Raw genomic sequence first — 21,289 nt, forward strand, 5'->3', positions numbered from 1 at the left:
AGGGAAGTTCTGCTGAGGATTGTCACCTGTCAGATCTTAGCATCCCTACCCCAAGTCTTAACCCCTCGACCCTTGAGGACCCTGCACCCTGACCCTGGCCAGCTCACAGCCCCTTCTCTGCACAGACCCCTGGGGCTGCCACAGCAGAGGGACACCGCTGTTTAGGGGCAGGTCAGCACCAGGTGGACAAATGGCACAGGGTCCTGGAATCCCAGGACAGGGGCCTGCGGGCACAGAGGCTTCCACCGACTCCCTCCTCCCAGGCTCCTGCCTTGATGGCCTCGTGCCATTGCGGAGACAGTGGTATAAGAACTGTTATCCTTATGGAAGCTGAAAAAACAAAGCCAAGGCAGTTGTAACCTGTGATTGCCTGGACCCTGGGCACCGCCTCAACCTGTGGGGGGCTTGCACCAAGCAGGGACTCCCTACCTAGTATTTCGTTGTCAAGGAAGGAACGTACAAGTACCAGGGTGCCAGAAGTCTGCATCTGGGGTCTGCTGTGTTCAGGAGAGGCCCAGGGATGCTGGCCATCCCACCGGGGACCTTGGGCCTGTGACTTGGGAAGGTGCACTGACCCTGCATGAAGGGAGCTCCAGGCACCCCCCTGTCTCTAGGGAAGCTGGGCTGCATTCACCTCTCCCACCACAAGCAAGGAGACCCTGACCTCAGTTGGCTGGCTGTCACTGCAAAGCCCCAGGGTGATTTGGGAAACCATAGTGATGACATTACAATTGTGAACAAGGTCCCTCTTGAAGTGGCTCCCTCCCCAGGGGCAGTGCATGTGTCCAGCCAGGCCTAGGGGGAAGGGGCAGGAGCAGAGTCCCACCCAGGCTGGGATTCCAGCGTCCTGCTGTCCCCATCCTGATGGCCTGTGGAAGTCTGGTCTCCTGCCTGCACCCTCAAAGGCAGCCTCCCAGCACTCCTGTCACCACATCTAGGCAGTTGGGAATCAGGGGGCCAGGTGATCCCCACCTGCACACATGTCATCACCTCTGGGCTGTATCCGACCCTGTTATCTTCACATTCCTTCTCCCCAACCATGTGACCACCCAGAACCTGAGCTTCTTGGATGTCAGACCTGTCCCCCATTAGACCCTTGGTCAGAGCTGTAGCACCCATCCCTCGGCCTGGACCCTAATGCCCATTGGATTGGTCTAACTCTCAAGGAGAATGCAGACATAGATGGGTCCTCCTGTCCTGCCTTCTCTGGCTTGCCCACTTCCTCCCAGTTCCCAGCCCACGCGAGGGACCCCACAGACAGGCAGAGTCACCAGGAACTGCTGAAGCTCTTTATGTGGAACTAGGAGAGGGGATGCATGGCTGGGGGAGGAAGGGGAGTCAAGGTAACTGGAGGGGCAGAGCAGGTCAGGCTCTAGAGGCAGGGGCTCCTTCCATGGCCTGCAGGACAGAGGGTCCTGGTGGTGTCACCCTGGGGCTGCTGTGGGGTCCTGGTGCCCCCTGCCCTAGAAAGAAGGGAGAGGGTCAGTGAGTCCAGGACAGGGGAGGGGAGGGAGGGCAGGTGTGGGGTTCTCAGGGGTGGCAGTGTTGGGGGCACATGTAATGCTCTCAGGGCTGCTGCATGGAGGGCAGGTTCCCACTTCCACCAGGTGCATGGGTGTGGTGGAGGACAGACCCTGGCCCATTGGTCCCAAGTTACAGAGACAGAGAAAAAAAGGAGTCCCTAAATGTCCCAGGAATGATGTTCAGGGACAGACATCCCAAGTAAGGATCAAATCCCAGAAGGGATTTCAGAGCAGACAAGGCTCTGCTTGGCTCACATGAAGTCCCTCTTGTCTCCACCTTGGGGGTGCCTTGGTGACTCCTGACATTCCTTTGAACCCAGGACTCTTGTTTGCTTCAAGGGTCACTTACCCTAGTCACTTTCAGGAATGCAGCTTTCTGTAGAAACCAAGGAGATTTCAGCAATGAGAAGAGACCCTGGCCAAGGGCCCAGACCCCATCAAGCCGCAGCTCTGACACCAATAGCAGAGACCCGGAGTGGGGCCCTTGTGCCCCTGTGACACAACACAGCGCTGATGTCTCCCCCATGGGGGGGGGGGCAGGGGAAGGGGAGAGGAAGGTCATGGGGGACACAGAGGGACTTGAAGGGCACAGTGGGACACGAGGAACCTGCTAGGGACACAGGGAGGGACATAGGGGACAAAGGGACATGCAGAGTGGACACAGGGAACCTGGGCAGAGTTGTCCTCTTACCCGTCTGGACGGGCATGATGATGTTCTCCTGTGGCAATCCCTTGCGCTCTGCGAATTTCTTAAATTCTTCCAGGGCTTCCAGGCTCATGTCAGGATTTCTACCTGTAGGCGAGGTGACCAGGTGAGCCCCAGGTTCGGGAAGCAGACCCCAAGAGGAGACAGCGCCTCCCAGCACTTGGGGGGCTTTGTCCTGTAATGGCTGAGGCTGAGATGGAGGGTTTCCCCTGAAAGTATACAGATTAGGCCCAGAGGAGACAGGCCACCACCCAGGTGACAGGTTCCTATGAAGGAGGATAGCCAGGGAGACGCTCCGAGACACCGAGGGCCCCTGGGGTCCCAGGCCCACTCTCAAAGCCAAGCTGCAGGGTCACACCCCTGACCTGGAAGAAGCTGATGGCCTGGAGGAAGCTGATGGCCTGGAGGAATTGTGATGCTCTCTGGCCAGAGAATTCTTGGGCTTCACCCCAATCTGGAGGGTCATTGCCACAAGAAGACCTCTGTCAGCAACAGTGCACTCCCCAATGCTGACCTGGCCTCACACCCCAGACCCCAGGAGATGGGACTTTGCAGCTGCGTCCATATCCCCTTTGTGAGAAGTCAGCTCACTGAGGGATTTCGGACTGGCCACCCAAGGGCAGCAAATTGTGCCCGGCCCCCAAAGACAAGCAGGTGTTCATATTCCCCAGAATCAGGATTGAAGCCAGTTCCACTGGCTTCTAGAAGCAGAGCCTGTGGGGGTGGGTCAGGAGAGGTGGATCTCTGAGGACCTGGGGCAGCAGCCTCTTACCCACGAGTTTTCCTATGCGGATTGCTTTCCCTCCGAGCTGGCCCTCGCAGTAGAAGATGCGGTGGTCCTTTACTGGCAAGTCCAGGATGTGCATGTGCCTCTTTCCCCCAACTGCAGACAGACATAGAGAAAATTGGTCTTTAGTGTCTTCATTCCTGCAGAAAATATTTGAGACATTAGGGAACATTTTGGAACGTTTCAGTTTCTCGGCCACCTTAGCTCTACTGACTGCCCCATAATCCAGGTGCCCAAGCTGGTCCAGTGCCCGGGACACACTGCTGCTCAGAACCATGGACCACACTCTGGAGAGGGAGACTCCTCATGAGGAAGGTTCCAACCCAAGCAGTGGAGTCACCAGAGGCCAGAAGACATCAGAGGCTGGGGCTCTTTCCTTTGTTCTCCCAGCACCTGCCCCGCCCTGCATCCTCATCCTCAACCCTTGGTTCTCTGCAAGCTGAATTGCTAGGACCATCCAGAGGGAGGGTTTGGTACTGTCATCCCTGCTGTGGAGAGACCTGTCCAATGTCAGGACAAGGAGACTCCTGGGAAGGGAGTGGTTAGCTGCTCCTGGGAGGGCACAGGGCAGGGACTGCCAGGCAGCAGGCGGCCTCAGGGGAAGGGGAGGCCTGGGCTCTGGCAGGGAATGTGGCACAGCCTGGTCTGGACTCACAGGCGCTGTATCTGCCAGGCTCCTCAGTTTGGTGCATCACAACTCTCTTCTCGTGGCACTGGCCCCCATTCCTGGAAAACGGGAGGCAGAGGGAGAGGCTGTCGGGAAACACACTCGAGCCAACCTGAGCTCACCTGGCACATTGGCCTCTGCCCTGGTGTCCCCACAAGTGCCGTTGTCACCCCCCACAGTCTGGACTCTTTCCCTTCAAGGTCAGGGGGACATTCATTTTACCCACATCCCAAACTGGGATGGGAAGAGGCACAAAGAGGGGCTGCTCTGGGCCACCTCGCAGCCTGGGGAGAGGGAGGAGGAGGGGAGAGCAGGACCCTTGGGAGGCAACACTCACATGAAGGTGCCCATGGCCTCCAAGTCTCCATCATCCATGGCAGTGACTGTCAAGGGGGACACCTTCTTGGGCCTTTTCTCCTTAGGCAGGTCTTTGTCAGCCACCACGGCCTTCACATACCATGTCCCTATGATCTGAGCAGGGTGGGGGCCGTGAGTCCAGCACGAACATGGCCCAGAATCTCCTCCTCACCCCACTACCCCCATCCCCGGTGCATGGGCTGCAGCCGTCACCAGACATCCCCAGCACCCCAGCTGCTGTCCTCCAAAGGCTGGCTGGGTCCCATACATCCACACCCTGGGCTCTGTTAGAACCAGCCCAGCACTCAGGGCTCCCGACCCTAAACAGAGGCAGGGGGTTTCCCACCCCATGAGTCTCTTCTCTGCTGGGACCGGGCCCTGGCCCTGGATGAGTCTCTACTCCACAGAGTCCTCAGTGCCTCTGGGTTCCCAAAGTGTCAGACCAACAGTCCCTATGCTGAACCCGCTCCCCTGCTTCAGCCTCTGGGCCCAAGGAGGAGCGCTGTCTGAAGACACAAGAACAGAGCCTCCTGTTCCTCTGACCACACTCTGCAGGGAGCACAGGGTCAGAACTTCGACCTTGAGTGACACCTCCTAACACAAGGCCCCTGGTCACTGCTGGCCAACAGGTAGTCACCGCCTTTCCCCCATACCTCTCTCCCTGCCCACCCCTGGGCTCACATTCTCGTTCTCTGAGGGGAAGAACAGAGGGTCCTGAGCTTGCAGGGCTGTGATCAGGCCAAGGATGATGGTCAGGAACAGAACCTTCATCTCCAGGGGTCTGTGCTCACAGCCGCCGGCAGGTCACTGGGGTCTGGAGGAGGCTGTGCGAGGTCCTCACAGTGCTGCCCTTTATGCCCAGCTCGGCTCGTGCCCATAAACACTTGGCACTGGCCACACCCCTCCCACCTAGCATCCTGGCAATTCTGCATCAGGGGAGGTGGACTGTCATTATTGTTGGAATCTGATGAGTGATAATTAAGTGCCACCCATAGAATAAAAGACACATAATACCATCCCTTTTTCCTGCCTCCCAGGGTGCTTACTCCAAGTGAGCCATCTGGATGAGGACATTATCAGAAGGGGCAGGGGTGCATGTCTGCACTCCCAGTCATGGAGGGAAGGCCAAGGGCTTCCTTACACCCCCGCCCTTCCCCCTCCCCCAGGATCCCAGGGCGGGATCTTCTGCCAGTTCTCTGGTAACTGGCCTCTCACTGCTGAGGGGAGAGGGACAGAGCTTTACAACTACAGAGACAGGGTGTGCAATCAGCTGATTCCCACAGGGTCCCCAGAGTCCGAGCTCTCTCCTGCCCTGGGGCCCCTGCATTTGCTCATCCTGGGCCTGGGACCCTCAGGCCACATCTTCCCGGCATTGGGGGCACTATTTTATGTCTCAGGATCAGTTTAAATATCACCTCCTCAGAGGGGCCTCCCCAGGCCACAGGAGGGAGCGATCTGGCTGTGCCACCCCCTTCATTCTGGACCTCCAGGCCAGGCTGTGTTTCCCGGAGAGCTCTCATTACTCTCTGGGTTGTCTGCTCATTTCTCCCCATGAGTGTTCAGTGCCCATCTTCTCTGTTAGAATTAAGTTCCCCAAAGGGGAAGGCTTGATTCCCGGGTCTCACGAGTTCGATGGCCTGTAGGGAGGAGCTCCATCCACGTGCTAGGTGCTCTTGGTCGTTCGTTCATTCAAGAATAAACCAGTTACTGAATCTCTCTGAGCCTCAGAGGATTCCGCCCCCACAGGGGCACCCACAACTTCGATCACTTTGGATCTTTGTAAGGCTCTGCTGAGTGGGCCTGCAAAGACCCGGCTCCCCTGACATGTACAAGGCTCAATGAATGAGGGCTCCTCCCTCCTTCTGCCTGGAGTGGGACCAGGGACCAGGATCCATCAGAGCCTGTCCAAACCCCCAATACTGCAAGTTGCTTACATTCATTCTTCTAGAACCCCGACTTTCCAAAATGCTTTCACCTCCCTCCTCAGCTTTGACTGCCTCATGTACCATAAGACAGGCCTCACATCTCCTTCCCTTTGGATAAATGGGCCGAGTGAGGCACAAACAGGCCACGAGGGGCCTGTGCTCTGAGTTCATGGTTGAGCACACTTGGGCACCTGGCTCTGCTGGCCTCAGTCCTGGCTGCCTTCTGAGCAAGAATTTGGCCTTCTCCCTCCCTGACCCTGTACTTCCTGGGCTTGAATCATCTCCGCTGAGACCCACAGCTGACGTAGACCCTGTACACAGGTGCTACGGCCACACAAGGGCAGCTTTGTGCCTCTCTGGCAGAAGATTGGACACCACTGCCGATTGCACACCCCCAAGTACTCACTAAATAACAATAATAAGCCCTCTCTAATAACCCCTGGGGGATTGTACTGAGGGTGCTGACACGATCCAGTAATCAACTGCCAGCTTGGAAGGTGCTGCTGAGCAGAAAACCTTCCGTCCTGGGAGTAGGAAAGGGCGAGGTAAGTGCACTTTAGGACCAGAGATTAGTAAACATGCTGGAGTCTCTATGTCAATGGGAGAGCTTTTCCTGTGTCCTGTTCTTGTTGACTGTACCCCAGAGACCTTGATTTCCCTCATTATATGGAGTCACTGATCTAAGCATCTTATGACATTGACAAATTTAATTCCATCCTTGAAAAAGATGATGGAACACCACGTAGGGGTCATTGGGAGGACAGGGCTGCCCCCATGAACCCTATGCTTAGTGCAATTGGAGGTTTCCAGGGGCTGCCCATCGTCCACCATCTTGTGCTGTGCCACCTCAGGTGAACTCTACAGAGCTTTCCAATTGTGTGGTGTTTTTTTGGATACTGGATGTGTTCAACTGGTGGTAGACACCACTGGGAGAACAGTGGCAGGAGGGGAGACCTATCTCCGCCCCCCAGTACACAATGGCCTGAGGCATTTCTTTGGATGGCTGCATCCCGTTATGATGGGAGACCATTATACCACCCACACCATGATGACTGCCTCTACTCCACAGCTGTAGCTCTTATCACTTCTGGTGACACCTCTCACAACCTCTCCTTTGAATCTCAGAGTGGTCACAGCTCCTCACAGCTGCTACTTCCCAGATGTCTCACTAAGGGGGAAAATGTCTGGGCCTTCCTTGGCATATGGGAACAAGAAGGTTTTCATGGCACTACCAAACAATCACCAAGACTAGAGGGCTTGCTGGCTGGGATAGGTGGACATGGAGAAGGGGCAGGAGAGGAGGCAGGATGGCTGCAAATTAAGGCCCCCAGACCACCTGGAAAGCTGGGACTGCAGCTTGTTTCTACTAACCATCTCCTGTCATTATTTTAGAGATTGTGGCTGGTTACTACCCTGAAGCCTCAGTTCCATAATTCGCCAGAACAGATTTGGTTTGGAGCATGAGTGCATCAATGCAGTGCAAGGGGTGGACTATGGTTGACAGTGCTGATGGCCCACCCCCTCAGCCCACTGCACCTGTAGTTCCTGCACACTGAGAGGGTCACAGCTTCCCAACCCAATGCCTGCATCCTCTGTTCCCCTATGCTTCCTATGCACACATGGTGACACTAGAAGTGCAGGTGAATTCACCTACCGAGTCAGTAGAGACGGTAACTGATGGGCTAATAGTCCTAATGTCTTTGTTCCCCATGGGGCAGTCTTGAGATGGTTCCACCCTATTTCTCAGAGGATCTTCAGGAAGACTGAGTCCCAGTTGCCCACAATAGTGACCATCTCATTGGCATACCCTTTATTGGATTTTCTACCTTCCCCGTCTCACTTGATCTCAGACTTCTCCTCCTGGAACTGTGAGAGAATGAATGTTTATGTTTTAGCCACCTGGCTTATAGCACTGTTTACAGCAGCCTTAGGAAACAAATACAAGCCTTTACATATTAATGGTTATAGCAAATGTACATAGACTAACCATGCAAACTAAAGGACAGGGATTGGCAGAGTAGATTAAGAACCATGATACAACCATATGCTGTCTTCAAAAAACTTACTAGAAATAATAGGAGTAAGTTGGAAGTAAAAGCATGGAAAACATAAACAAAATAAATCAGTGAATTATGTTACCAGTTATCAAGGGATTGCCTCTGTAATACAACATCAATGTGTTGCCCTCCATTGTTTGCTCTGCAATAATGGAGCTGGACCCAGTAGGCATTTCTCTTTTGCACCTGGCAGGGGTTAAGCTTTGTTAGCAGAAGGCTTAGGGCAAAGGGGCTTCCTTCCTGGTTCCAGGGTGCTTCCAGGTTTTTTCATTTTCTTTCTCCTGGTGTACAACCAGCAGTGGCACAATCTGGGGATGTCCACAGGCACTCACCCACAGTGGGTGATCAACAGTGGAATCAGTGGATCCCCTTGGATAGCTTCCTAGGGGGATTGAGTGGCACCCCCACAAGTGGAATCCCGGTGAGTCCTGTAGGTATCATAACCTCAGCCCACCTGCCCCTGGGAGGGGACACAACTTTGGCACTTGCCACTGTCCGCCTACATTTCCCTACCCGCTGAACGCTGCTCTGACCATGGACCAGCTCTGGCCCTTGGCAACCGGCAAACTCCTCCACCATCCCTGAACTGCAGCCACACCTTCTCCGACAAAGTCTGAACCCGGCCTTGCAGAAGTGGACCCCTCCCACATTTGTTTGTTTCTTAGCTACTCCACTGTAATTCTGGGCTATTCTCTATAGTTCTCTTTACACTTTTATACTTAATTTTTCCTTATAGAAACTATTCCTGCTCAATCTTTTGTATAGTTTCTGTGTCCTGATTGGACATTGATTCACATAATTACATATTATTTTAAAAGCTTATAAGTGCTATGGGGAGAAATCTAAGTGGAACAAGTTGTTTAAGGAGTGTCAGGACAAGGGGATAGTTTTATTTTAAATGGCATGGTTGTGACAAGCCTCACCAAGGTGACATTTGAACACAGAATTAAAGATAATGAAGGAAATGAACCATGAAATCATCAGGTGGAAGAGCATTCCAGGTGGAAGGAACATAGAGTTCAAGTCTTTGGGTAGAAGAGTGCCTGGCGTGCACCAGGGACATAATGGAGGGCAGAGGGACTGGAGAGATTAATACAGGGAAAGAGTGGCCAGAGATGAGGTCAGAGAGAGGGTGGGACCGATTCAGTTGGGCTTGTAGGCCATGATAAGGACCTTAACTTTTACTCTGAGAGTAATAGAAAGCCTCTGGTGAGATTTTACAATGAATTTGACTTCTGGTTTTAAAACATCACTCCAGTTGCTGCATTGAGGATAAATTTGTGGGGCAAAAATAGAGGCAGAGAAACTACTTTGAAAGGTGCTCCAATAATCCAGTCCAGAACGATGGTGCAATGAGGCCTGCCAGCCATCAGGGAGTAACGGGGTGTGGAATTACATACCCACAGCAAACAAAGAGAAAACTGGTCAGAATAAATGAAATGATTTCTTCACTAATGGCCGGTCTACATATGTATTGTTGGAAAGTCCGCAAGGCCAGAAAAGAAAATCCTTTGTATAAAAAATGATTCCAACGAACTGTAAGTCAAACCACATCCAACACACACAGATTCTAGAATTAGTTGACATGCCAAGAAAATCGCAAAGGAATAGTCTTTCAACAAGCAGTGTTGGGATAACTGGATATCCACATGTGAAAGAACTAAGTTGACCCCCTACCTCACACCATATGCAATACGTAAGTCAAAATGGATCAGGAATGTAAATGTAGGATCTAAAACTACAAAACCTCTAGAAGAAAATGTACAAGTAAACTTCATGGCCTTGGATTAGGCAATGGTTTCTTACATATGACGCCCAAAGTACAAGCGACTAAAGGGAAAATAGGTCAATTGAACTTCATCAAAAGTAAAACTTTTGTGCATCAAAGGACATGGTCAAGGAAGTGGAAAGACAACCCACAGAAGGGGAGAACATATTTGCACATCTTTACATATCGGATGAGGGTCTACCGTTGAGTATATATAATATACTCTTGCAACTCAATAATAAAAATACAAATAGCTCAATTGTAAATGGACAATGCCTTTGGATAAGCATTTCTCCAGATTAATATGCAAATGGCCAGTAAGTACAGGTAAAGATGCTCCCCATTATCAGTTGTTAGGGAAATGCAAATCAAAACCAGAATGAGATATCACGTTACACACACCAGGATGACTGTAATAAAAAAGTCAAATAATACCAAGTGTTGGTGAGGATATGGAGAATTTGGAACCCTCACTCATTCACTGCTTGCCAGTGGGAATGTGAAAAGGTAGAGTTGCTCAGGAAAATAGTTTGGCAGTTTACACTGATGAATAGATCAACAAAAATGATATATGAATACAATGGAATATTATTCAGCTGTAAAAAGGAATGAGGTATTGATACCTGGTACAACATGGATGAACCTTGAAAACATTATGCAAAATGAAAGAAGCCAGACCCAAAATACCACCTGTTGTGTGATTGCATTTATAGGAAATGTCCAGAATAGGCAAATCCAGAAGGACAGAAAGTAGATTAATGAACGCCAGTGGCTGGGGGGAAGGAAGTATGGAGTATGACTGCTAATGGGCATGAGGAACGTTTTTATGGTAATGAACATATTCTGGAATTAGCATCGATGATTGCACAACCTTGTGAATATATTAAAAACCACTGAATTATACGCTTTTTAAAACTTAAGATTATTTTTTAGAGCAGTCTTAGGTTCACAGCAAAATTGAGGGGAAAGCATAGAAATTATTCATATGTCCCCTGCCTCCACACATGCATGGCTTCCCCCATTTTCAACATGTCCCACCAGAGCGGTAAATGTGTTATGATTGATAAGCCTACATTAGCACATCATACTCACCCCAAGTCCATAGTTTACCTTAATGTTCACTCTTGGCCTTGTTCATTCTATAACTCTGGACAAGAGAATAAGATGTATCCATCTTTAGGCTATCATACAGAGTATTTTCAATGCCTTAAAAATCCTCTGTGCTCTGCAGATTCACCCCTCTTCCTGCCCCCATCAATCTTCAGCAACCACTTGGGCATTTGTTCAGATCTTTCACTCATTGATTAATGAGGTTGTTTGTTTCCTTATTATTCAGTTTTAAGTGTTCTCTATGCATTTCATATATCAGTCCTTTATGAGATGTGTTTTTGCAAATATTTTACCGTAGTCTGTTACTTATCTTCTCAATCCCTTGTTATCATCTTTCACAGAGCAGAAACTTTTTACTTTTAATGAAGTCCAATTTATCCATTTCTCATGGATTGTGCCTTGAGTTGTGTCTAAAAAATCATCAACATACCCAAGGTCATCTTGGTTTTCTCCTATGTTATCTTCTAAGAGTTTTGGAGTTTTCCATTTTACATTTAGATGCATGATCTATATTGAGTTAATTTTTGTGAAGGGTGTAAGATCTGTGTCCAGATTCATATTTTTGCAGGTGGATGTCCATTGTTCCAGCAGCATTGATTGAAGATCTGATCTTGGCTCCAGTGTATTGCCTTTGCTCCTTTGTCAATTCTCAGTTGACTATATTCCTGTGGGTTTATTTCTAGACTCTCTATTCTATTCTATTGATTGATTTGTCGTTTCTTTCACCAATATCACACTGTTTTGATTACTGTAGCTTTCTAGTAAGTCTTGAAGTCAAGTAGTTTCCAACTTTGTTCTTCTCATTCAACATTGTGTTCTCTATTCAGAGTGAATTATACACTTTAAAATGGTGAATTTTTTGGTATGGAAATTAATATATAAATAAAACATATTTAAATCAACTCCTCAGAGAAACCTCCCAAGGCCACACTATGGAAGATGCTACCCCACGGCACTCCCTGCACTTCTGTCTCTGTCACTCCCCTGGCAGTGTCTGTTGAGGACACATCTCTCCCTAGGGTTACCCTGCTCCTTGACTGCAACCCTGGTGATGATCAATTTTCCCATGGAGTAGGCTTGGTAATGGCTGTCACCAAAGATGTCCACATCCTAGTCCCCAGAGCCTGTATATGTGTTACCTTCATGGTAAAATTTGCTATCCCAGTGTGATTAAGTGAAGAATCTTCAAATGGAAAGTTACCAACCTCTGTGGGCATCTGGAACTTCCAGGACCCCACACTCCCGAGCGTAGACAGGGGCTAGAGGAGAGAGGCCACAGTGTCTCCTGTATAAATTAGGGCGCTTGAAGTCGGTGATCCACATGACTGCAAAGTGTCTGTAGGCTTTGGCTCTCCATCAATGACCCACTATGCTTCAAGACCCTGGGATAATGCTTCCCAGACCTTGAAGGCCTGTGGATTAGGGAGAGGTTCAGGGACTTTGGTGGATGAGGATCGGGCTAGAGAAGGACATGCCAGAGCACGATGCAGCAATGCCAAAGTAGAAGGAAAGATGGTTTTTGTTGGGGTGCTCTTTTGGAAGTCGAGGCAAGTCATTGTCCTAGCTGAGGCAAGGATGCCTCGTGAGTGAAGATGACGCCGAAGAATGAACACATGGGCGGGGGGAAGGAAGCTTCCAAAGCCCCTCATACTGTCCTTGGTGTCGTAGGTCCCACCGAGAACCTAGAGAGTCACCGTCTTGAGAAGCTCCAGTAGAGGTGAATGTGTGGTTTTGTGCTGTCCCTGCCGTGGCTTCTGTCCAGTACTGGCCACTGGGGGGAACCTCCAGTGTCAGGGGGGCCCACTGAGCTGTGCTGGAGCAACTGAACAAAGGAGGAGTCATGTGGAAGTCACCCTGCCCATCCCCCCGCCTCAGAACCTGCTTGCACCTCCTATTACTAGCGTTCGTCTCCACCATTGCAGCAGGTCAAAAGCAGGAAGGAGAAACCGAAGATCCCCCTATTTACTCATTGAGCAGCTGTGTGCCAAGCCCTCACCCTGGGCCAGGAGCCCTGGTCGGCCCTGGGGTGGTGCTAAAAAGTGCCTAGTGGTCCCTGAGCCCCAGGAGCTCAGTCTGGAGGGAGACGGGCAAAAGCACCACATCCGAGACATGTGAAAGAGAAGAGCATGAACTGGAACGACAAGAAAGAGTGTCCTGCAGGGAGGGCTGGGGTCTCACAGGGTAGGAGAGTATGAAAGGCCTCCCCGGGGTGACATTGGCTGTGAGCAGAGTGACAGGAGGAGCCAGCCCTGCACAGGCCGGGAGCAGTGTGCCAGGGAGAGGGCACTGCTGGTGCAGAGACGTGCAGGCCTAAGCGAGTTTGCCAGAGGAGGTTCGAAAGGCTGGCAGTGTGGCTGCAGAGAGCCTGGAGGAGAGCGGAGGGAGGAGGGCAGGCCAGACCCAGGGCCTGGGAGGCAGCGCGAGGGATCTGCTCCTCCTGGACTCCATTGCTCCCAACCCTGCACCTCTCAACTACAAATACTGACGATCTCGCCATCTCTGTGGGCCAGGGACGCCAGCACCGCTGAGCTGGAGTCTCTGCCTCCTGGCGTCTTGCAGGTTGGGGCTGTGGCCTCAACTGAGGCTGTGCTAGGGTGAGATTTGCTATGGAGATCACTCCCGTGGGCGTGGTCATGATCAGCTTCACTGAGAGCTGAGCTCCTTGCTCCCTGTTGGCCAGGGCATGCCCCTGGTTCACCCCTATGTGGCCTCTACATAGGGGAGCTCAGGACATCCATGCATGGTCCCCAGGTCCGTGGGTAAGAGAGACTGAGAGAGGGGCTGGCCCCGTGGCCGAGTGGTTAAGTTCGCGCGCTCCGCTGCAGGTGGCCCAGTGTTTCGTTGGTTCGAATCCTGGGCGCGGACATGGACATGACACTGCTCATCAAACCACGCTGAGGCGGCGTCCTACATACCACAACTAGAAGGACCCACAACGAAGAATATACAACTATGTACCGGGGCGGGGGGGGCTTTGGGGAGAAAAAGGAAAAAATAAAATCTTTAAAAAAAAAAAGAGAGAGACTGAGAGAGAGAGAGAAACAAAGGGGGCGAGAGAAGGAGGGAACACAAGAGCGGGAGGAAGTGGGAAGGACAGCCTGGGGAATGAGATCTGGAGGGCTGATCTATCGCTTGTGCTGTGCTCTGTCGGTCAGAGGCCAGTCCCTGCCCACTGAGCGGCTCCACAGGGGTGTGTTGGACAGGCAGTGACATGCATGCCTGCCAGGGCCACACTGACCGTGAGTGGAGTGTCCCGCGGTGAAAGGCTCGCTTCCTCCCTGGGCTCGTCCTGGGCTGAGCTCCGATCCTCCTCCCTGGGAGTGTTACTCATCGGGACCAGCTCTGCTCTCCAGGTTTTCCTGGACTCCATCTCCTCAGAGGGAGGTGTACACGGAGGGGCACTGAGGGCCGAGAAAGCAGGGTCCCCCTCCCCACTCCCAGCTCCTTCTCTTCCTGTCCCAGGAGGGCTGAGGCCTCAGGAGCCTCTCCTCCCTGCTCCCCACCTTCTCTACCTTCAGAGCGCCTCGGCTCACCCTATGAAGAAGGCCAGGGAGAAGTTTCCAGGTGGGAAGGCCTTTCTGCATGCGAGCCCCAGAGAGGACAGGGAGCCCCCACAGGGCTGGGCTTTGCCCCTCAGTCAGCTGGGACCCTCTGGGAGGCAGCAAGGCCTGGGGCCAGGGCCTGGGCTGGTGGCAGGTCTCTAACCCTCCCCGCAATGCGCACCTGCCTGGTCTCTCCTGAGTGTGTACAGACCTGCACGTGTGCACAACCGTCCAGACCCCCAGGGATGCGTGGAGCCCGTCAAGTCCTTGTGTCTGTCTCACTGCCTGGTTCTTCCTCTCCACTTTCTGGCTAGTTCGTGGCTCTGTTCTGGATCCAACCTCAGGCAGCTACAAAGTTGACCTTCCATGGCAGCTTGCTGCTGAGATGGCTCCAGTTTCCAGAAATGCTCAGGGGCTGGGGATTCCCCACCTGTGCAGAAACCAAGTAGGCAACTTCTGACAGGGAAGCAGCCGCCTTCAGGCTTGCCCTTGTCACAGGGCCCTGACACTGAGGGTGTGGGGGCCGGGAGCTGCCCTGGGTGAAAACACCACAGACTCTCATTGGTCTCCCTCAGCCTCAGATGCTCCTCGGTGGGCTGTGTGCCTTCGGTCTCTTGGCAGAGTGCTGAACTGGTGGTTTTCTGCCAGCTTCTCCAGAATGGTCATTGCTGTGCGGGAGGCGGATTTGCTGAATTCCTCGCTCCACCATTCCGTGTGTCCTGCCAGCCCACCCTGAGGACGTTTGGAAGGCACATCCTTCCAGCAATCTGAGCACCCAAGATGGAGACTCCGGGGCCTGGAGGATTTTGAGAAGAGCTGGTGGGAAGGCAGTACTGCAAAGCTTTTTGCTTCCGGAAAGCTCTCTGGGGTCCTCAGCATTTTCCTGTTTTGCATCAAAATCCTGAGATCTTGAAAATGCCAGCAAGGTTACAACGTGGGCCCCAAAAACCACTGTCTCTGGGCATCCAACACCAATCAAATATTCGGAATTGCTTGTCACTTGAGATGAGTGGAAAGGAATCGGGCAGGTGGGGTGGAGGGGTGGTCTTGGACCCCACTTTGTGTTGGAAGGACAAATGCCATGCAGATGAGTCTTTCTCTGGGCAGAAGGGCGGGACCTTTGTGGAGAGCCCAGCCGCAGACACTGCTGTGGTCACACTCCTGTTCCCTCAGCCCACCTGAGTGCCCCTGCAGCTGGGAGCCAGTGCCCAGGAGACTGATAGCGGCCCCCTGCAGTGCCTGCATCCCTCCTCCCTGCCTGAGGGCTCTCCTGCCCCATGGGCCCTCCCTCTCCTGCAAGGCTGTGCGGCCTTGTGCAGGAATGCCCTGGGGTGTTCCCTCCACCTGAGGGGACCGAGCCAGTCCAGGCAGGACCTGGTCTCCTGCTGGGACAGAGTGATGCTCACCACAGTGGTGCTGGTTCTTCGGGCCCCGCTAAGGCTTTAATCCTCCAGGCTCACTCCTCGCATCCTCCTTCAGGCTTCCTGGGAAGACCTGCAAACAATTTCCCCTCCATCCTCCTCTGCATGGGTACCAAACTCTGCTGAGACGCCACACTGGCCGTGTCTCTGGACAGGCTGTACAGCCTTCTGGACTTGAGCTTCCTCGCCTGGAAGATGCTGACAAATGGCCTCCCTCAGGGAGTCATCAGGCGGGACCCAGTGTATGACGATGCAAACCACTGCAAAGAAAGACGCCAAGTGATCCTAAGTGAAAGTGCCAGCCTTGCAAAAGAAGCAGGAGCTCATGAGGCCCAGGGGGGAATGCGGGCAGCCTGTCCCAATGACGCGGACAGTCCCGGATGGATGACGGTGGCCTCGCAGGGCAGGCCCCCGAGCAGCAGAAGAGCCATTGGATGAGGAGGGACCAGGACAGAGGCTTCCAAGGAGGAAGATTGAAGTGCTAGGAGGTGAAAGAGGCCTTAGGAAAAGTGTGAGCCCTAGAAGATGTTTCCTCAAATGCCATTGTTGGTCAGAAAAATGGTGTCACCAAGCCCCAATCCATTGAATTTCTTCTTTGTTGGTTTTAGGAATCAGTGCACACTTGTAATCAGAGCCCATGTTTTGTTCAACATAGGGCATATTTCTTTGTCCTAACTTTTCCTTCTTTTCTTGTTCTAGCAGAGGAGCCGTGCACGTGTTCTCTCCATTCTTTCCTGTGGATGACTGGCCTCTCTGTTCAGAAGCGGATTGCTGGTGCTCATCACTCCCCCTCACCCGAGAGATGGCCGTCTTCCATGTCACACAGCAGATGTGAACCGCGGGGACAAGGGTCACACCGGATCACACTCACTGGTGAGGTCACATTGCTGGGTGCACAGCAGGGACCAGAGGATTTGGGCTGAATGAGTGAAAAGTATGAGTGAGAGTAGAAATGAATGAATGACTGAGTGAGTGAGTGAGTGAGTGAGTGAGCGAGTGAGTGAAGGAAGGAAGGAGGGAATGAAAGCCTCAGTGAATGAGTGAGGGAGGGCCTAAAGCCACAGCAGCTGGGATCCACCGAGGAGGAGACTTGATTTCTGGTGGGCTCCGAGGCTGTCACAGCACAGGCCCTGCACAGCGGTGTGGAACGTGTCCAGCTGTCCTTCTGGCTCTGAGCCCCTGTCACCTGCAACACAGAGTCGCCTGGATCTTCTTCAGCTCCACCTCAAGGAATGCTGGCTATTCCTGGGGACAGGGCAGCAGGAGGGAAGCCGAGGAGGGACTCCCTGGACCCTGCACCCAGGAGGACCACTGTGACAGCCTGGCAGGTGGTTCCCAATGCGCTCCGGACACCAGGCAAGAGATCCGCAAGTCCTTCCTCAGCGGAGTCTCCCAAGAGCCCGTCACGAGGCCCAGTCATTTCCTCATTGCGCAGAAGGGGAAGCTGAGGCTCAGGGCCTCCCCTGCAGTCGCCAGCTAGAGAGAGGCTGAGCATCGCCCAGGACCCCTGTCTCTCCGGCCCGGGGTCATTCTGCCCAGTGTCCCACATTGCAACCTCCTGGAGCTCAGGGCTCCTGTCTCTCCTGGGGCCTGCCCCATTCTGGCCTCCAGCCCTCACTGAACTCGAGGCCCAGGGCCATCCCGTTTGCCTGGGGCTGGGGTGGTGACCAGGTTGGCCAGCCACAGACACTGTGGGCTCTCCGAGGACCAGGACCAGCCTATCCCCCCACAGGATGAGGTCTCTCTGGGCACCAGCACCAAAGATTGTCAGGACTTTAGGGATAAGAGGTCGTTCCTGGTCAGGGGGGCCATGGGGCCTAACAGGCACTGGCTTCCAGTCCTGGCTCTGCTCCTCTGTTGGGCACAGAGGGACCCAGTCTCTTTAAGCCTCGCTTTCCTCATCAGTGAATTGAAGGCCAGAATCCCTCATGCCCCACTGGGCTGCCAGGAGGATTCGGAGAGACAGCTCATGTGGCGAACAGAGGTGTGGTCCGAGCTCATGCCCAGGAGCCGATCCTGCTGACGTCACCCCCAGGAGAGCCCCTGAGGCCCTTGGCCTCTGCCCACTCTGTTCTCCCACCAGGCATGCCCAACTCGCTCTGACTCCTTTGTTCCTCTGGAATAACTTTCTCCACCCCATCCGGTGCCATGACGGTCTGCCAGTCCGGGTGGGATCCAGGCCCCCGGCCCAGTTCTCCTCCTGGGATTCCTCATCATGGGAGTTAGTAGCTGTGGAGCTCTTCAAAGGAGCAGCCACTCCAAGTGCAGCCTCCGTGAACTTGTCTCACACCACCACGGCAGGTCGGCTGCCAGCCCAGTGGACAGGGGAGGAAAGCGAGGCTCGAATGGCAGTCCCTTTTCAAGGCGCCCAGGGCTCTCTCCCTCGTCCCCACTAAGCAGAGCCCCTCCCTCCCAGAAGCAGAGTCTGCTGGCTGTGTGGACCAGGGGCTGGCACAGAGCCTGAGGCAAGGGTCACTGCTAGAGAACCCTAGCTCTGCTTTGTGCTCAATGACCTTCTCTAAAGCCCCCAGCCCCAGGCTTAGAGCTCTGGCACCTTCCACGAGGCCTCCGCCATACCTTGTCAAAGTCCCTTCTGCTCACACGAGGTCCAGCGGGTCCTGCGCATGCAGCTGAGAACGACCCCTGGACGGAGCACGTTCGAGGTGGTCCCCGTGACTCTGTGCACTGCCCTAGATGTGCTTTCCTGCCTGGAGGATGGGGTTTGGAGGGAGAGAGAGCAGGCAGGAGTGTGTGGGCCCTCCTCATCCTCTGTCCTGGTCAGCAGGTCAGGCTGCTCAGCTCAGGAGAGTTAGAGGCCGGGAGGGGCATTGGGAGGCCAAAGTGGGCTAGGGAGGTGGAGGGTGGGACCAGGGATGAGGCCAGCAGCAGGACCAGGAGGGCAGGAGGGGAGCCCTCCAGCTGGGCAGGTCACCCCTGGTGCCTTCCTCACCTGCATCCTAGCAGCCAGTCCTTGTCCATCCCTCCCTGAGTTCTCTGCCCCAGGCTCTCTGCATCCCCATGTTCCCAAAACAGGCTCACAGCAGAGAAGGAGACCTCGAAGGTCAGAGAGTGACCGACAGCGGAACACCGTGTTGACATCATGCACCAGAATCTCCCCCTCTGGGGATATGTCCTCCAGGATCAGAGATTGAGGGAGGCTGATGTTCCCCTCAGCGTGAGGAGGGGAGAGGAAAGTCAGAAACGGGGCACGTTCCACATCGGGGCCATTTGGAAATTCGGAAGCCGGGATATCCAAAAGGAAGAGTGTTGTCTGACCAGGGTCCGCCCCTGAAGAAATCAGATCCAGAGGAGCACACGCCCTGCAGGCCTCCGCACTCAGCACCCACAGGATGCACGCACTCTCATGCACACACCGGCATATCCATGTGCACACACGCAGCACAGGTGTGAACATGCATCACCCCACACACATGCACCCCCGCGCACGGGCACACGGGCACACACACACACATGCCCGCGCGCACACACATGTGGACACCAAGGGAAAGGACTGGAAAGGTGAAGATCACCTGTGAAGGGCACTCCTGAGTTGCCGCTTCCTTAATTCTTCAGTCTCTTAAAATTCATTCTTTTACTACAATAAACGTTCATTGTCTTGGAACAGAAATCTTCAAAAATAGAAACTAAAGAATGTACTTTATTCCAAAGGTGGATCATCAATGGATTTCATTGAAGCTGTGATATTCACCTTTTTAGAATTAGGAAAGGAATACACGCACATTCTAAGAAGTTTCAACATCCCACCGGGAGCAGATGAGAGACTGGAAAGTCGCGAGCCCCGTGAACAGTTTGGTGCATATCTCCCTGGCGCGGTTGCTCTCATTCTGTCTCCTTCTGTCTGTCTCTCTCTCACACGCACATTCATTTTCATAGATGTCTGTCTCCCTGTTGATGTCACATATCCGTGTTCTGACGGATGGGCCGCATGGGTCCCATTGCCTCTCCATGAACCTGAGTTGTGTTCCCAGCTCCCAGCCATTGCAACCAGTGCTGTCATGACTACTCTTGAAAAGATATCTTGGAAACCTTGGGCAAGACCTCCTGTGGGCCACACTCCTGGCATTCGCACTGCCAGCAAAGGTGGGGTCCTGGGGAACTTGGAAGGGTCCTGCAGGCTATTCTCCCAGAGAGCAGTGCCCTTTCCCCCTGCTCTCTAGGGATCTACGGGGGCCTCTGCTTCCCCAAATTCTCACCAGGGCTGGCCGCAACCAGACCAGAAACGTGCCAGTCTGCTTGTGACCAATGCCGTCTCCATGGTGTTTACGTTTGCACGTGTCCTCTAGGGGGAGGTCGAGCATCTCTGACATGCCGTCGCCTCTCGGGGGAATTGCATGTGTTTACTCTCTGTCCCTTGAAAACAATGACTTTCGGGAGTTCTTTGGTCCAGAGGGAGGTTGCACCTTTCTCTCACCTTGGTTTAGGAGGAATGCTTTCGAGGTTCTGGTTTGTCTTTCCAGCTGTCTCCCTTTTTCTTGTTTGTGTTTTGGCCACAGGAAGAACCAGGCACTTCCTGTGTGGCTTGTGGCTCTGGTGTCCCCCTTAGAAGAGCGGTCTGTAGCCTGACATAATGCACATGTTTACTAAAAGGGCTTCATTTGAAGCATCTAATCCATAAGCCTTTGGGACTTTCCTATCAGCTGGGAAAAATGCTATTCAAGTAGAAAGAGAAATGAAAAATCGATCAGTGCTTCTGAAAATATGGAAGCACACTAGGATGGCCACCTATTGCATGACACCGCTTATCGGATACATCCAGGAAAGATTGACCAAAACCTGCCAGAACACAGAATAGGCGTTGTCAGGGAGGGAAGGAGGAATGAGGTATGAGCGCTTTGGGAAAAGGCTTCCCTTGTGGAGAAGGGAATGTCCAGCAAGCAGACAGTGGTGATGGAGGCCGAGCATTGGGACTGTGCTTAACGCTCAGGAATTGTACACTTGAAAAGGAGAAAATGCGGAGTTCTTAAAATATAAATAAATTTATTTTACAATTTACATAAAGACCAAAGAAAGACAAGAAAACGAGCAACATAAACGGCTACACAGACATACAGGGGAAGCAGGGAGAGGAAGGGAGGTCGTGGTGAGGGAGCATGTGGAAGGGATGGGTCAGGAGCTGGGGATGAAGGGGGTTGGAGAGTGAGCTCTCCCGGGGACAATGCTGGGGCCTGAGCGGGCTCCAGGGCTCCAGGAGGCTCTGGAGCAGGGGATGGCTCTCCCTGCTCCCTGGCGACCATTTCAGCCTGCCCCGGGGCACTGGCAGGAGCCCGAGCAGGGGATGGCTCTCCCTGCTCCCTGGCGACCACTTCAGCCTGCCCCGGGGCACTGGCAGGAGCCGGGGCAGGGGATGGCTCTCCCTGCTCCCTGGCGACCACTTCAGCCTGCCCCGGGGCACTGGCAGGAGCCAG

The 21,289-nt window shown here is 53.3% G+C and overlaps 2 protein-coding genes across 16 annotated transcripts in view; one reads left to right on the forward strand and one right to left on the reverse strand.

The window, feature by feature from the left end:
* Window positions 1-20,876, forward strand: part of LOC138917070 (heparan sulfate glucosamine 3-O-sulfotransferase 4-like) — a 103,288-nt gene extending 82,412 nt beyond the window's left edge. For 4 of the 14 annotated variants that reach the window (XM_070231493.1, XM_070231496.1, XM_070231489.1 and 1 more), the window contains 2 exons: window positions 16,563-16,736; window positions 17,061-20,876. The gene's annotated coding sequence lies outside the window, so the exon portion shown is untranslated. Of the gene's footprint in view, window positions 1-3,245; window positions 5,757-11,468; window positions 11,803-16,562; window positions 16,737-17,060 lie in introns of those variants that run through there. The other 10 variants (XM_070231495.1, XM_070231492.1, XM_070231469.1 and 7 more) reach the window with 7 other exon arrangements.
* LOC100147602 (odorant-binding protein 2b) lies at window positions 1,276-16,696 on the reverse strand. Of its 2 annotated transcripts, XM_070231497.1 has the most exons (8): window positions 14,654-16,696; window positions 7,620-7,831; window positions 4,021-4,154; window positions 3,672-3,742; window positions 3,002-3,112; window positions 2,215-2,316; window positions 1,873-1,899; window positions 1,276-1,463 (listed from the first exon to the last, which is right to left on the reverse strand). In XM_070231497.1, the coding sequence occupies exons 2-7, from the start codon at window positions 7,674-7,676 to the stop codon at window positions 1,874-1,876; spliced, it is 501 nt and encodes a 166-aa protein (XP_070087598.1). In that variant the 5' UTR covers window positions 7,677-7,831; window positions 14,654-16,696; the 3' UTR covers window positions 1,276-1,463; window position 1,873. The 2 variants fall into 2 exon arrangements, 1 of the variants encoding a protein (XP_070087598.1); XR_011424521.1 differs by lacking the exons at window positions 2,215-2,316; window positions 3,002-3,112; window positions 3,672-3,742; ... (1 more) ...; window positions 7,620-7,831; window positions 14,654-16,696 and having other exon boundaries at window positions 1,276-1,458; window positions 1,873-2,007.
* Window positions 20,877-21,289: the final 413 nt, after the last annotated feature.

Source organism: Equus caballus, chromosome 13 (genome assembly GCF_041296265.1).
Source record: "Equus caballus isolate H_3958 breed thoroughbred chromosome 13, TB-T2T, whole genome shotgun sequence".
Taxonomy (NCBI): Eukaryota; Metazoa; Chordata; class Mammalia; order Perissodactyla; family Equidae; genus Equus; species Equus caballus.

Excerpts from the sequence above, each read along its gene's own strand:
- LOC100147602 (XM_070231497.1), bottom strand. The coding sequence starts at position 7,676 with ATGGGGAACAAAGACATTAGGACTATTAGCCCATCAGTTACCGTCTCT. Across the intron at positions 3,113-3,671 it reads GCCTGGCAGATACAGCGCCT|TTGGGGGAAAGAGGCACATG; the intron begins GTGAGTCCAGAC and ends GTCTGTCTGCAG. Across the intron at positions 1,900-2,214 it reads CATCATGCCCGTCCAGACGG|AAAGCTGCATTCCTGAAAGT; the intron begins GTAAGAGGACAA and ends TGGTTTCTACAG.